This window comes from Podarcis muralis, chromosome 1 (assembly GCF_964188315.1).
Source record: "Podarcis muralis chromosome 1, rPodMur119.hap1.1, whole genome shotgun sequence".
Classification (NCBI taxonomy): domain Eukaryota; kingdom Metazoa; phylum Chordata; class Lepidosauria; order Squamata; family Lacertidae; genus Podarcis; species Podarcis muralis.
Window position 1 is genome coordinate 24,304,744 of NC_135655.1, and position 14,977 is coordinate 24,319,720.

General features: G+C 37.8%; 1 protein-coding gene across 9 annotated transcripts in view; it reads left to right on the forward strand.

The window, feature by feature from the left end:
• The window catches only part of EML5 (EMAP like 5), an 86,586-nt gene that overhangs the window by 39,275 nt on the left and 32,334 nt on the right, over nt 1-14,977 (forward strand). For all 9 annotated transcript variants that reach the window (XR_013391981.1, XR_013391980.1, XM_077924933.1 and 6 more), the window contains 12 exons: nt 742-928; nt 2,182-2,287; nt 3,020-3,113; nt 3,684-3,784; nt 4,548-4,750; nt 5,379-5,490; nt 6,099-6,226; nt 7,326-7,467; nt 7,855-8,007; nt 9,669-9,800; nt 10,006-10,094; nt 11,995-12,171. Coding sequence is in view for 7 of the 9 variants with exons in the window: in XM_077924933.1 (XP_077781059.1) it covers nt 742-928; nt 2,182-2,287; nt 3,020-3,113; nt 3,684-3,784; nt 4,548-4,750; nt 5,379-5,490; nt 6,099-6,226; nt 7,326-7,467; nt 7,855-8,007; nt 9,669-9,800; nt 10,006-10,094; nt 11,995-12,171 (1,624 nt within the window). In the remaining 2 variants the exon portion in view is untranslated. The remainder of the gene's footprint in view (nt 1-741; nt 929-2,181; nt 2,288-3,019; nt 3,114-3,683; nt 3,785-4,547; nt 4,751-5,378; nt 5,491-6,098; nt 6,227-7,325; nt 7,468-7,854; nt 8,008-9,668; nt 9,801-10,005; nt 10,095-11,994; nt 12,172-14,977) is intronic.

The window sequence follows — 14,977 nt, forward strand, 5'->3', positions numbered from 1 at the left end:
GATTCTTCTAGTAAATGGTTAATTTCTGTGGGTTAAGGTAGGGTTAACTGGACATTCTTCTAGTAAATGGTTAATTTGGAATAACTAGTTCTATGAGAAATGGGAGAAAGAAGCAGAAAACACGCTTGAAATTCAATTGGCCTTCATTAGGCACTGAGCCTTTAGTGGCAGCCTGGCCCTGTGGTACCCCTTACCAGTATAGATTTGGCAGGAACTGCCCCTGCCTCCTTTCAGATATCTTATGAAAACTGTATTGCTCATAGAGGCCTTCACAACATCAATTTCTTTTTACAACCAACCTGTATCTACTGGTGTTTTTTAAAAAATTATGTTTTATTGATATTTATGAACTGCTTTTATTACATTTTGTATGTTTTAAGTTGTTTTAATATAATTTATGAAAGTGCAGATTATAACTATTAAATATTTAATTAAATAAATAAACATTTTAAAGGACCAGCTATATAATGCTCTTAGTTTATCCTCCAGAAACAGAGAAAAACATAACCATACAAGTTATTTTCAAATTTCTTTATGCCTCCTACAATCATCACTTGAAGGGGAAATTGTTGATGTAACCTTGCCTGATTTACTGTTCTCCCATACTAGAGATATTTTTATTTTTTGGGAGTACTTTTGACGGAACTATCAAAATCATTTTGAAGTATGTAACTATAAAAACTAAAATTTTTAGTTGATTGTACTGTGTCGTAATGCCTAAATGTCTAACTGTTTTATTAGTTACAGAGGCTATGACTGTCGCAGTAATTTATTTTACACTCAGACTGGAGAAATTGTGTACCATGTTGCAGCAGTGGGTGTAGTATACAATCGGCAGCAAAACACACAACGTTTTTATTTGGGTCATGATGATGATATTCTGTGTCTTGCTATTCATCCCTTAAAGGACTATGTGGCAACAGGCCAGGTAGGATTCATGTTTAGGAGAACTAGAAATCCTGTGTTGTTTTAGTGAGCTTATAAATTTATATTTCATAAATCTGTGGAATAGGCCTCTGTGAAAAGCATGTGAAAGCAGTACAGTTGTAGAAGACACGTTTCAGCTTGGTTACTTGAGTAAAAACAAGTAGGCATAGATTTATTCAACTATGAAAGAGCTCATGCTGGAAGTGTGAAACAAAGTCTTGTGGCGCTTTAAAGACTAACAAAAATACCTTTTGTTTTTGCTGCAAGAGACTAACATGGCTACTATCCCTCTGCAAAATCTTTATACCTGCATCATGCACTACTGCATACTTCTCCCTGCAAGAGTTTTCCTGCTTTCTTCTATATAGAGGAATGCTGTATTCCTCTTTTGGGAGATTCCTCATTACATGACTTACATCAAAGTATGCTAAAGCAGCTGCGTGTACATTAGTGCCCTCGTGTGGACACTGGAACTACTGAAGTATAGAATGGCTAGTGTTTATAGAATATCTGAAATAGGTAAAGGTAAAGGTACCCCTGCCCGTACAGGCCAGTCTTGACAGACTCTAGGGTTGTGTGCCCATCTCACTCTATAGGCCGGGAGCCAGCGCTGTCCGCAGACACTTCCGGGTCACGTGGCCAGCGTGACAAGCTGCATCTGGCGAGCCAGCGCAGCACACAGAACGCTGTTTACCTTCCCGCCAGTAAGCGGTCCCTATTTATCTACTTGCACTTGGGAGTGCTTTCGAACTGCTAGGTTGGCAGGCGCTGGGACCGAGCGACGGGAGCGCACCCCGCCGCGGGGATTCGAACCGCCGACCTGTCGATCGGCAAGCCCTAGGCGCTGAGGCTTTTACCCACAGCGCCACCCACGTCCCATCTGAAATAGGAGCATTCATATTTGTAGCTATAGTATAGAATGTGCTTGATGAAGATACTGATAAAATGTGACATTTTGCAAAAGATTGAATTCAGTTGGATTAACCCCAATTTGATTAAACAAAGGTGAAAAGGGTGCTCTTTTAGTAGCCCTGGATATTTCTGTTTCTTTATACACATAGCTAACATTCAGAATAAGAACATAGTCTGAGACCTTTGAACCATAATTTTATTTCTTGTATCCAAATTAGTGTTATAACCATGTGAAAGAAACATGAAATGGATGTTATGGACAAATAAGCATTATACCTCTTGGAGTTTTTTTAGTTGGTTAGTTTTCTTTCTGCATAATGTGTTCAATCTCTTTTGTTTAAGGTTGGTCGTGATTGCTCAATCCATATTTGGGATACAGAGACAATCAAACCACTGTCTGTGCTAAAGGGCTATCATCAATATGGTGTTTGTGCTGTTGACTTTTCAGGTATTTATGAATGATCATCTTTTGACTTGGAAACTATAGTTGTTGGAAATGTGACACAGCTTTTTAGGTCCTAAGAATAGATCACTATTACATTGCTATAAGAACAAATGCAACATTTTGCTCTTAGCTTTGAGGAGATTAGCCTCATTTTCAGGCTTTCCGCTCATTATGCTGTAGAAAATCTGACTTGGGCTTGAAAAAAAATGATTGTGGTAAAAGTCACTAATAAAGGTGCCCTGTATCCTTCGAGGTCGGGTTAGGGGTCATATTACATAAATTTGTGGCCAGCACTGGAATGTCCCTGTCCTTGGTACTCATTTGCCTAATTCTAGGAGAGTACAGTCCGTTCAGAACTAGTTGACTCCATAAAGATCAAAGGCCTATATATATGTTTTAATATATATTTTAATAGTGTCCAGTGATTGCTAGTCAGTATGTAGAAAGCCTAGAAAGGAGGAAATGGAGAATCAAACGTCCAATTTTGGAGGGACTCTGGGAAAGTGGTAATGAGTGATATTCCTAATGAACATGAAAAAGACATGAAAAGAATAAATATGGGTATACAGAGTATACCCTAATCAACATAGCTGCTGCTTAGATACAAAAATGAGTGAGAATGAGGATTTGAACATGAAGGAGATTTCCATAGACATTAACACCAATTGATAAACACCTTGCTGATTACAGAATTATGATTATGCCTATCATTCTTATTATGATTTTCTTTTATAGCGGATGGCAAACGGTTAGCTTCCGTTGGAATAGATGACAATCACACTATTGTTCTTTGGGACTGGAGAAAAGGAGAGAAGCTTTCATCAGTCAGGTAAGAGTTTAGCTTAATTATGGAAACTAATCAAGGCATAAGTGGCCAGGATGAAAAGTACAAGTACTCTTGAGGAGGTTTGAATGACCTTCTCCTATACACAGTGGCAAAGTGAGGTTGTGTCTTCTTGAGCCGCTGGACAGCAAAGTATGGATATAGCACATGGGTGGGCAAACTAAGGCCTGGGGGCCAGATCTGGCCCAATCGCCTTCTAAATCCGGCCTGCGGACAGTCATGATCCAAACCTCTTGAAAAAGTTATTGAAATATAACTGAATATAATCGTTGTGAACCATTTAATTCACATGCATACAATAAAATACAAAAATAAAGCACTGCATTGTGTTGGATCAATCTTCATGTTTTTAAAAGTAAAAAATAGACCGTTCTTCCATTTCCCCCAACACAATGATTCACTACTGAGTGTGAACAATTCATAGAATGGTAGAGTTGGAAGGGACCTCAAAGCTCATCTGGTCCAACCCAAGACTTTTGTTTTCCTTAACTTTATTGCCACGGAGAAAGCTTTCCCCACAAATCAAAAGTCAAAATATTTTGTATATTGTTCTAGGGGGAGCAAAGACAAGATATTTGTCGTCAAGATTAACCCCTACATGCCTGATAAACTTCTTACAGCTGGAATGAAACACATAAAATTCTGGCGAAGAGCAGGTAAGACAAGTCAAATTAATTATTTGCATCTCTCTTGTAGTAGTGGCCACCAACTTGGATGCCTCAGTATCAGTTGCTGGGGAGCACAAGTGGAGAGAGTGCTCCTGTGCTCCTGTCCTGCAGGCTTTCCATGGGCATCTTTTTGGCCGTTGTGAAAACAAGTTGCTTTGGTCTGACCCAGCAGAGCTCTTATGTTCTTATCTTATCCTTAAGTGTGCATAAGACTACAGTCATAGAATCGTAGAGTTGGAAGAGACCATGAGGGTCATCTAGTCTAACTCTCTGCAATGAAAGAATCTTTTTCCACAACATTGGGCTTGAACCCACAACCCCGAGGCTGGATCCAAACACATCAAAGAAGTGTTTCAGTTAAACGCGTTGTAAATTTAAACAGGGAAGACAGGTAGAGAAAAATAGGACTCCACAGTGACATCTGGTGGCACAATGTTATATCGCATATACAATGCATATAAATCGCCTTTTCTTTACTAATCTAGCTGAGTCCTAAGAGTCTTGTGCTTTACCAACTGAGCTATCGTGCTGTCTAAGTCCATTTGCTGATGTACACATTTTCTCTCAATTTTGGAACAAAAGAAATTGCATGTTTAATAAATTTAAGTGACAAAAAAGAAATTAAATTTCATTAAAAATGTTCCTGTATCGTCTTTTAGAAAATTACATTCATAAAGATACATAGTTATGTTCATAGAGATACTGAATAATTATTTTTGTTGTTATTATTTCATTTTAATTTTAATTTAAGGTGGTGGACTGATTGGGAAAAAGGGCTATGTAGGTCCAATGGGGAAGATTGATACAATGATGTGTGCAGTTTATGGCTGGACAGAAGAGATGTCATTTTCTGGAACTTCAACGGGGGATGTATGCATATGGAGAGATCTCTTCCTCATAAAAACTGTGAAAGCACACGATGGCCCTGTGTTCAGTATGCATGCACTAGAAAAAGTGAGTGGCTTATATTGAAAATGGATCAATAATAATTTATTGTATTTTTAAAAATGTATAGCCAATATCTAAAGAGCTACTTTAGGCACACCTTGGTGTTTTGTCAGGCCCAATAAGATTTCTTCTTTTTTTTTAACAAGAGAACCACCTGCCATATAATGAAGTGCTTTTGAAAGCTTTCTAGTGCCCCCTAATGCTGCACAGTCTAATATGGATGATGTTTTTTACAATGAAGAAATTAACTAGCTTGTTTTAAAGTAATACTTGTGCAAATAAATTGAAAGCACACAGGTAGTCCCACTGTTCTCAGGACAATTAAGGTTAAATCTCTTTTTTGGTGATTTGAATAGAATTTCTAACACATTTTAGAATGAAGCTGGAATCATCACTGAAATATCACCCCTGCTAATCTGAGTTAAATAATATGCATCTTGGCCATATTCATATTTATTTACTGTTCTACATGACTTCAGAAGTATGGCTAATGAGGATTGCTATAGATATGGTGTCCAAGATTGCAGTACTGGGATGATTGATGAGCAGGATTCATATTTAAATAACATACTAAAGTTTACTGTACCACAGAACTTTTCTGCTGTTCACTTTCTAATATTTCTAATGTTTTCAGGGATTTGTAACTGGAGGCAAGGATGGAGTTGTGGCTCTTTGGGATGACACCTTTGAACGGTGTCTCAAAACATATGCCATCAAAAGGGCTGCCTTGGCCCCTGGCTCCAAAGGTAACATTTATTTATTTAGTTCATTCATCATGCCTCTGAACTTTTGTTAAAGCTTAGATTTCTGTTCTATATATTGTTTTCTGTATATTATCATGTGGGTCAAGGCAAAATTGGAAACAGGATTCAGCTAAGACACCGTTTATTTGTTTTTTGTTGTTGTATTCTACATCATGCTAAGGAGATGGTTCAATCAATGCAAGCATCTCTGCTTGACTGACAAAACAATCTTCCCTTTCCTTCCCCCAAGTGCTGTTCTGGGGGCTCTCCTGGACCTCCAAAGAAGATTGGGGGGGGCTTTGGGGGGGAGGAGAATATGGCCCTTTGTAACTGTCAGAAGGAAGATGTTTAAAAGTGGATTGAAAAGAGAAAACCCATACATTTCCACTCCCAAAGAAGTTCTACTCAATTCCACTGGACTTATTTCCAGGTAAGTGTGCACTGGATTGTGTAACAGAAGCCAAAGATAAGAGAGAGAGACTGGGAGGTCTGAACTTTCTGTTCAAGCCAGGATTATGTCAGAAATTAAATAAGCAAATAATAAGCTTTCCAATTAAAATAGTGATTTCATCCAAAATTGAGCTCTTATATATATACATATTTTCATTTAGGTCTCCTTTTAGAAGATAACCCTTCTATACGTGCCATATCATTAGGACATGGTCATATTTTAGTGGGCACAAAGAATGGTGAAATACTGGAAGTTGATAAAAGTGGGCCAGTAACATTGCTTGTTCAGGTACAGTAAATATTAACCATATATTTCTCTTTTTAAAAAACATTTTTAGTTTTGAAATGTTAAAGTACAGCTGCTATAATAATGTTTCATAATTGGTGGTGTAAAATGCCAATTTAGGATCAATGTGGTAAGGCTGTGGCTGTGTACAAACAAACATTTCCGGCTTTCTCCTGCCTTCAGCATTTGACAAACTTACTGATTGGCAACTTGGATACTGGTCCAGTCATCTCTCTTGTTTCCCCCCATGTTCATCACCTTCAGAAGAAGAAAATCCATTTTAAAAGATTGGCAAAACTGTGCAGGGGATGGGGATGAGGTGGGTTTGTTTGATTGTCTATTTGGGGCATTTATACCCTGCCGTTTAGCCTAAAAGGCTCTCAGAGCAGCTTACAAAAATCACTAGTAAGACGGTCTCTTCCCTCAAACTCACAGTTGAAAAAGACATGATGTATGAGGAAAAAGGAATGGCAGGGAGGAGGGGAAAGCAAGCTCAAGTACAAGTTCTTAAAATATAGAACAGTTACATAGTAATGTCTGTGTCAGGAGTGGAGAACCTTTAGCTTTCCCAAGCTAGTGTTGTATCTATGGGGTGGGGGGTAGCCAGGTTTTTTGCCCCAGGTGAAGCCTCCAGAGGGGTGCCATTGATGCTCCCAGCCTGTGTGTGTGTGTATGTACGCAAATGTGTGTTGGGTGTGTGTGTGTGTTCCAAACTGGGTCTTTGACCTGGGTGAACTAAAGCCTAGGTTTGCCCCTGTACCGAGCCCATGACGCTGTTTTAGTCTAGCTATGCCTAGTTGTGGGGCATTTAAAGCTGGAACTTGCAGAAAGGGGCTTTACAGGCTACTGGTATTGGTAGTGTCTTCAAAGCACCTTGAACAGCACTTCCCACGGGCCACCAATTGGCTTGGGAAGCACTGTGAAAAAAAGTTCAGATTTTTTATTTACAATCAATAAAATATAGTAATTTACAGTCCTCGAACTCATAATAATTTTTAGTGTGGTTTAATAAGTTGGCTGCATCCTCTGTTGTTTTTAAATCAATTCTTAATTCTTGTTTGTAATATAGCAAATTGAATTGAATTGTTTTTGTTTGTTATAGGGTCACATGGAAGGAGAAGTTTGGGGTTTAGCTACCCATCCTCATTTACCTATTTGTGCCACTGTAAGTGATGATAAAACCTTAAGAATATGGGATCTGTCCCCCAGCCATTGCATGCTTGCTGTTAGAAAACTGAAGAAGGGTAAGATGATGGTGCTTTTCATCAAAATTTGCAAACATTTTGCTGTTCACTCATATTAGAATCTAAGTGAAGTTGCATTAAATAATATTAGTGTTAGAACAATAAAATGTAAAAAAGATTTAAACCTTTGAAAATGTAATATGGAAATACGTTACCCAAATTTAGATGTGAGTTGTGTGAGGAGTTTGCAATTAATAATACTAATAATAATAATAATAATAATACCCCTCATACTGACTTACCTTATAGAGATATAAGGATCAATGAAAGTATATGTAACAGTTTGAACATTTGAAAGTGCAACATAATAATACATCACATTTTCCATCAAAATAATGCCTGCAGGCCTCCAGTTAGAACTAAAATATGTCTCTTTGCATTTGGCAGGGGGAAGATCTTGTTGTTTTTCTCCTGACGGGAAGGCATTAGCAGTAGGTCTCAATGATGGAAGTTTCTTAATAGTAAATTCAGACACTCTGGAGGATCTTGTTTCTTTTCATCATAGGAAGGACGTTATTTCAGATATACGATTTTCTCCTGGTAAGTACAGGCAACCCCCCATTTACATAGGGGTTACATTCTGGGTCATCATGCGCATTAGCGGAGCATTTGTAAGCCCACCCTGCCCCACCCTGCCCTCTTCCAGTGTCAAACACAGCGGTTGTAATCATACATGCATCAAACACACACAAATTGAGAACTGCCTGTAATCGGCTTCAGATAAGTCACTCAGAATTGTAGAATGCCATTATGACATGATTTTTCCCATTCAATTGCTGTCAATTTCAGGCCTTTTCAGAATTAAGATTACTGGGAAAGTGTTGCAGACCTAACACATGTGCACTTATTTGAATGCTCATGTAGCTGTATGCTTGGAGGATTTTCTGGACATAATTGGAAATCTTGAATCACACCACTTTGGGGAGAAATTGTCTTGGTTGAGTCCCCAAGTGCTGGGTTCACATATCAAAAAGAAGCTCTATTATACTGAGTCAGACTATCTAGCTCAGTATAGTCTATATAACTAACAGTGGCTACCCAAGGTTGTAGACAGGGGCGTTCCTCAGCCCTAAGTGAAGATGCCAGGAATTGAGCCTCAGACTTCTTGCATGCAAAATATACATTCTGCCACTGATCTGTATCCTTTCCCCAACAAATGCACAGTTAAAGACATTTTTTTATTTTAAAAAATTGTTAATAAAATGAACCAAAGAAAAGAATACAAAGTACTGCGGGATGCGAGGGAGAGAAGGTAATAAGGCCACTTAAAATTTGAGGAAATAAATATTGGACAATTTAAAAGCTCCTTACATTTACATTGTAATGCCGAGGAGAGAAGAGATCTTTAAGAAAGTGGATGTTGGAAAATGTTGGCTCTTTTGGAAAGAGCTCTTGGAATATATTGGAATTAAAGGAAGCCCACATTTTACGTGCATTAGATTTTAACCCTTGCTGGATCCTGGATCCCGGTAATTACAAGGACATCATGAAGGCACCATGAAGGCTGAACACCCCCCCAACCCCAACACCCCGCATAACATTATATTCATTAAACACTTTTCAAAGTGTATGAATTTGCCTTCTGAGATTGGCAATAGAATGCTTTTGGCCTCATGAACCCTATTTTCTCTAAGTCTGTACCCCTCATAAATTACTTCTAGGTTGGGTAGTAACTGAAGATTAATTAAGGTTGTATCTGCATCTGCAGTCCATGTCACATTTTGTTCTTCATAATATTCTTCCAGATGGATATTTATTGTGGGATGGGTTCTCCTCTTGCATGCAATAACATTGCTGGTATCAAAATGCCAGCCTGTATTCCCTCTTCCCCATTAATCAAGATCTGCTCTTCCTGGGGGAAATTGAATACATTAAAAAAGTAAAATATTTCCCAATGACATATTGTAAACAACCCATTTACAATAATAAGGCTTATCTAGAGATACCCATTGCCTCAGTATTTATCCTCACATGTTTTCCATATGTAATTTTTTTTTTTTTAAACTTACGGGCTGCTCCCCCCTCCCCTTGGCATAGGTTTGCAATAATTTGCAATCAAATGCTAACAAGATAGCATGAAACATAAACCATACCTCAAAACTACAAATAAGACATTTCCAAAGATTATGTGATTCACATTTATTTTTGTAGAAAATCAGGTTACTTGGGAAAGTATTCATCTCCTTATGATTGCATTTTAGGCGCTGGAAAATACTTATCTGTAGCATCGTATGATACGTTTGTAGATATCTACAATGTAATGAGCAGTAAGCGGGTTGGAATCTGCAAGGGCTCTTCCAGTTATGTGACACACATTGACTGGGATGTAAGAGGTAAGAAATACAATTGCTGCAAAATGACTATATTTCTGTAGCTTAGAAAGTGTAAACTATGCATGAATTTTGTGCAGCATTTCCAAATGGTAGTGATGAATTTCTCACAAATTTTCATAAGAAGTGAATTAATAAATATTGTGTAAACAGACTACAAACAAAAAAGTCTTCAATAAGATTTTGTATTTGGTGAACATTTTTTTAGGCAAGCTTTTACAAGTCAACACTGGTGCTAAGGAACAGTTGTTTTTTGAAGCTCCTCGGGGGAAGAAACAGATAATTCCCAGTACAGAGGTAAGAAGATTTTCCATTCAGTTCAAATACAATTTTGTAAATAATATCTGTATTTTCTTTGTGTCATTTACATAATTTTGAAGGCACTACAGGCAGCCCCACATTTACGTGGGGTTACATTCCGAGGCACCACATGCATTGGTGAAATCGTGTATAATTGAAACCTATTGAAAAAGCCTTCAGACAACCCATTCCGTCACCACCCTGCCCCCACCTTTTAGTAACGTTTCAGTGATATATTTATGACATTTCTGGGTCACTTCCTGGTTCGGTATGATGCGCATATACTGTACAGTACAGGGTTGCACACATACTGAATGTGTGTAAAGGGGGTGGTGGTCTCTGCCTGTATGTTATTTGCTTGTGCATGTAAGATGACATCAGGTGGGACTTGAGGTCCACCTAGTGGTACAATGCAAACGTTGCTGTTCTAAAACTCCAAAGCTTCTGGAACTCTAATCCCTTAAGTGAGCGACATCTAAATTCTGCCTTACCAATTGTGATAGTGTTTTGTGACCTTGGCAGACTATACGGTTCAGGCTTATTGTTTTGGTCCTTGTCAATATGTAAAAGAAATTGTGGAATTTCCTCCTTATATATATTTCTTTAGTGAAGGACAAAGACTTAGCCACAAAAGTAAATCCTGCAGTTTCTCTTTTCAAGATATCCAAAATTTAAATCCCAATACCCTACTAGGCAGACCTATTTTACAAATGTCCTATCAGATGCCATTAAGGATAGAGTCTTCATTTGCAATACCAGCTTCCCCCCCTACAAAATCTGAAAATGCTTTTTATCACCAAATTATTTTATTTCCTTGCTTTATGAAATTGTTGTCAATATCCCCACCACCACCACCAAAAAATCCAGTATCTCTGCTTAATGCTGTGGTTTGTTGCATTGTTGTGGCACACTGGTCAGTATTCCTCAAATGAAATGTTTTCTTAGTGGTACAGCAAGTCTTGGAATCAGACTATTAGAAACTAAGAACAAGCAATGAAATAGATTTACAAGACCAGAACAGATTAGAATAGAATAGAATAGAATAGTGAGTATTACTGTGTTGCACTTTCAGGGAAATTAAGAAACTCACCTATATGAATTAAATTCAAAAGTATGGTTTATACTAATCACCAGCAAGACACAGGAAGTCAAGGTACGTCAGGGAATCTTTAAGATTTCCTTATGTAAAGAAAACCTTCCCAAATTATGTCCTACAAATAGAAGTGAAGAACACAAGCACATTAAGGCTTCAGTCCTTTGCACACTTACCTGAGAGAAAGAAAAACCTCTGAACATAACTGGGCTTACTTCCTAGAAAACTTGCATAGGCTTGTGCTATAAGTAGTGTAAATTCTTCTCCCTGTAGTTTATCCTCAGGACATTAAAGCAAACCATGCAAACAACCATTCTTGCTGTTGGATATGGAAACAATAAACTTTCTGCATAGCTAACAGTAGCAAATTCCTTTATGCATTTATGGTATTCACATGCTGGCTCTCAGCCTTTAATTAGTCAAAGTAACTATTACAACCCAAAAGATAAAAATAAATTTATTTAAGGTATTACTGTACAATGGGAAAGTATCATTCACACAGTGTTCTATCAAAACAGTATTAATTCTCATAGTCATATTAATTGTCAGACATGTGAAGGTAAGAAGATTAGAATGTAATTGGAATAAATTTTCTCAAATACTGGGTGATAACACATCCTCATAAAACACCCATATGATCCTCCTTCAAACTGAAAGCATTTTATCTGCAGTTGTCCTAGGTAATACCTAATTATTTCGGTGGGAGATGTGAATAACGTATACCTCTAGGATTACGGTGTTTGCTCTGAGATCAGATGTATAACTATGGATAAGTATCCTTTCTCAAACAGGCTATCTTTATAGGCAGAAAAGATTTCCTGGACATCCTGGACAAGTGTTCTAGGCTCCTGCTGTGAAGGAATTTGGCCAATAATTGGAGAAGTTACAGATGTAACTGCTTCGTGCCTCACCAGTGATAGTACAGTTTTGGCAACAGGAGATGATTTTGGATTTGTAAAGCTTTTCCGATACCCTGCCAAAGTAAGTAAATGTGCAGTGTTTGCATAATGAGTCTTAAATGAAGTCCTACTGTTTTCATACCTACAATCATTGAAAATACACTTGTATTCTTATCTCTCATTGGTATATGTGAATCAGCTTTAACACAGATCAAAACTACAGATCAAGCATTCATATTGTACCACATTTTCTCAGACACAATGCAATTCAATGGAGACAATTCACATGCTCATCTGTAAGTCAACATAGAGTATATTTTCTGTTAAATAATTTTTTATTGTTTTTCACAATTTAATTCCACATTAACATCAATAAAAAAGAACATTTTTAACCCCCAATCCCCATGTATAGCAATATCTTTTCAAAACCTTTTCTTCGAGATTCCAGGAATCTCCAGACTTCCCTCTATCCCCTCTCCTGGTTCTTTATATAAACAACATTCTCTTACATTTCCACAATTTACCCAATTTTCTAATAATTACACATAGTTAATCAAAACTTACTAACACTTCAAATAATTTACCAGTATTTAACACAGATATCGTTTAAATGTCTAGAATATTATTTAAAACAACTTTCTGCATTCTACATTTGTGCTTAACTATTATTTACCCAATTTTCTAATAATTACCCATAGTTAATCAAAACTTACTAACACTTCAAATCATTTACCATTATTAACACAGATGTCATTTAAGTGTCTAGAATATCATTTAAAATAACTTTCTGCATTCCAAATCTGTGCTTAACTATTATTTTTTTCTTCTAATTTTATCCCCATCTCTACTAATTGCAAGCGTTTAATCAAAGACTGCTAATGTACCAATATCTACAATATTTTGCACACAAACAATAACCATTTCCAAGATTATTTCCCAAAGTTTTCCTAACTTTGGCGTACTTAAATTTCATCAGAAGACATCTGTCAGTTGAGGCAAGTTCCAAATCCAGCTCGCCTTTCCTCCAAACTTCTCTCAGTATCAGAGGTTGTACTTTCTGCCTCGTTTTCTCCACCACAACCTCCTCAAGTGTTTTCAGCCTAAACCACAAAACTTCCAAATCTACCCTGTTCTTTTGGACTTTCTTCATATCAGTCATCTTTTCCCAGTTTTCAGGCTTCTGCTCCAACTTTTGCCTAAGAACATCCCCTTCCTCAGCTCTCCCTGTCCAAGACTCTATTATTTCAATTGGTTCTGTCACCCTTTTAATGCTTTGATCCATTTGGGTTGTAAACTCATTTGTTATTTTAGCCATAATTTCCATCATCTCTTTCATAAATTCTTTTTTCAATTCAGAAAAAAGATTCACCAATTCAAATTGAGATTTATCCCCTGGGTCCTGTACTTGGGCCTTCTGTCCAGACTCAACTCTGACCGTTTAATCATTATCATATTTTCGTCTTTCCATTGTTCTCAAAACAGCCAGTTTTCACCACCACCTTATCAGTTTCAAAGCCATTCCATGTAAGTTCCCAGTAAACAGTAACAGTTTCTGTGCTTTCACACTATCCCTCTTCTTTCCACCCGTTTACTTTATACACATATGCAATTTAACATAAAAACCAAATTTTAAGTTGATATTCATATATAACAAATATCTACCTTAAAAAGAGACCGAAACAAACAATATATCCATAAGAGTTACCACTTAATTGTCCAGGAGAGAGAGTACTAAATTCAGTATCCAATTTTCTGAAATGTCTCAGGGTGGATTGAAGAGTTGCAGCACTTGAAGATCCTTATAAATAGGTATGTCAACCTCTCTTGACAGTTTTTTTCCCCTCCTTAAAATTCCAATTTATATACAGGAAACTGAGTTCAGTGCTCTGTAGGTCCCTCCAGCTGAGATAAGTCTTTCTTATATTCCCCCAACAGAGTACTTTAATTATCTTAATCCAAATCTCCTCTGCTGAGTTCAGTTTTAATGATGGCTGCAGTTCAAAATCCAGTTTCCACTTTTATACTCCAGTATCAGTAACAAGCCAAGAAGAGTAGATTTCAATTGCCTTAACCTTTCCTCTCCGCAACCGGGGAAAAGCTTTGGAAGGGCAGCGTAAGGACTTTCAGATGTTGTCAGAGTCCTGGCACCACGTTCCCTTTTCCATACACAAATACCAAGTCGTGGCAGCTTTAAAATACTGTAGCAATGTCAAGCAATAAAGAATGGGTTTCAATTACTTTCAATTCTCCCATCAGCAGGCCCACACTGTAAATATCAAATAAGATAATAGTTTTCCACCTGAACTTTTTTAATTACCCAGAAGACGAAGAATAGACTTCCTTTTTAATCCTTCGTCTGGCGCCGAATTAAGCTTAATTAATTTCAGTAGTTAATCTTTTTACGTTCCCCTCGGCTTGAATGTTGGTTGCGGAAAATCTCTGCTGGTGGCTGGAGCATGCTGCCAAGACTGCACTCAAGCCTGCTTCTTTCCCCCACTCTCCTGAGCCTTTTGGCGCAGGGGTCTGGGAATTGCGGGAGAGCTCTTTGCAATATGCTGGATCCCTCGACATCTTGAGAACCCTCTCAAGACTTTTGAGGGGTATGCCTTGGCGTTTCCCCCTGACTCTCCGCAGGGCTCAGATCTGTTGGAGCAATGAGATCTGTGCTCCGTTCACCATCTTGCAGAGATCGGAAGTCCAACATAGGGTATATTTTCAAGTGATGTGTATGCATATGTGTAGTAGGCCTTAGTTGTCACCATTTTGATTTTGTTTAACCCTTGGGTAGGGAACTTCTGGCCCACAGCCTAACTAGGTCTAACAGATCTTTCCACTTGGTCTGCCAGGCTGTTACATTCAAGTTGTGCCATTCCCACCTGTCCTACAGC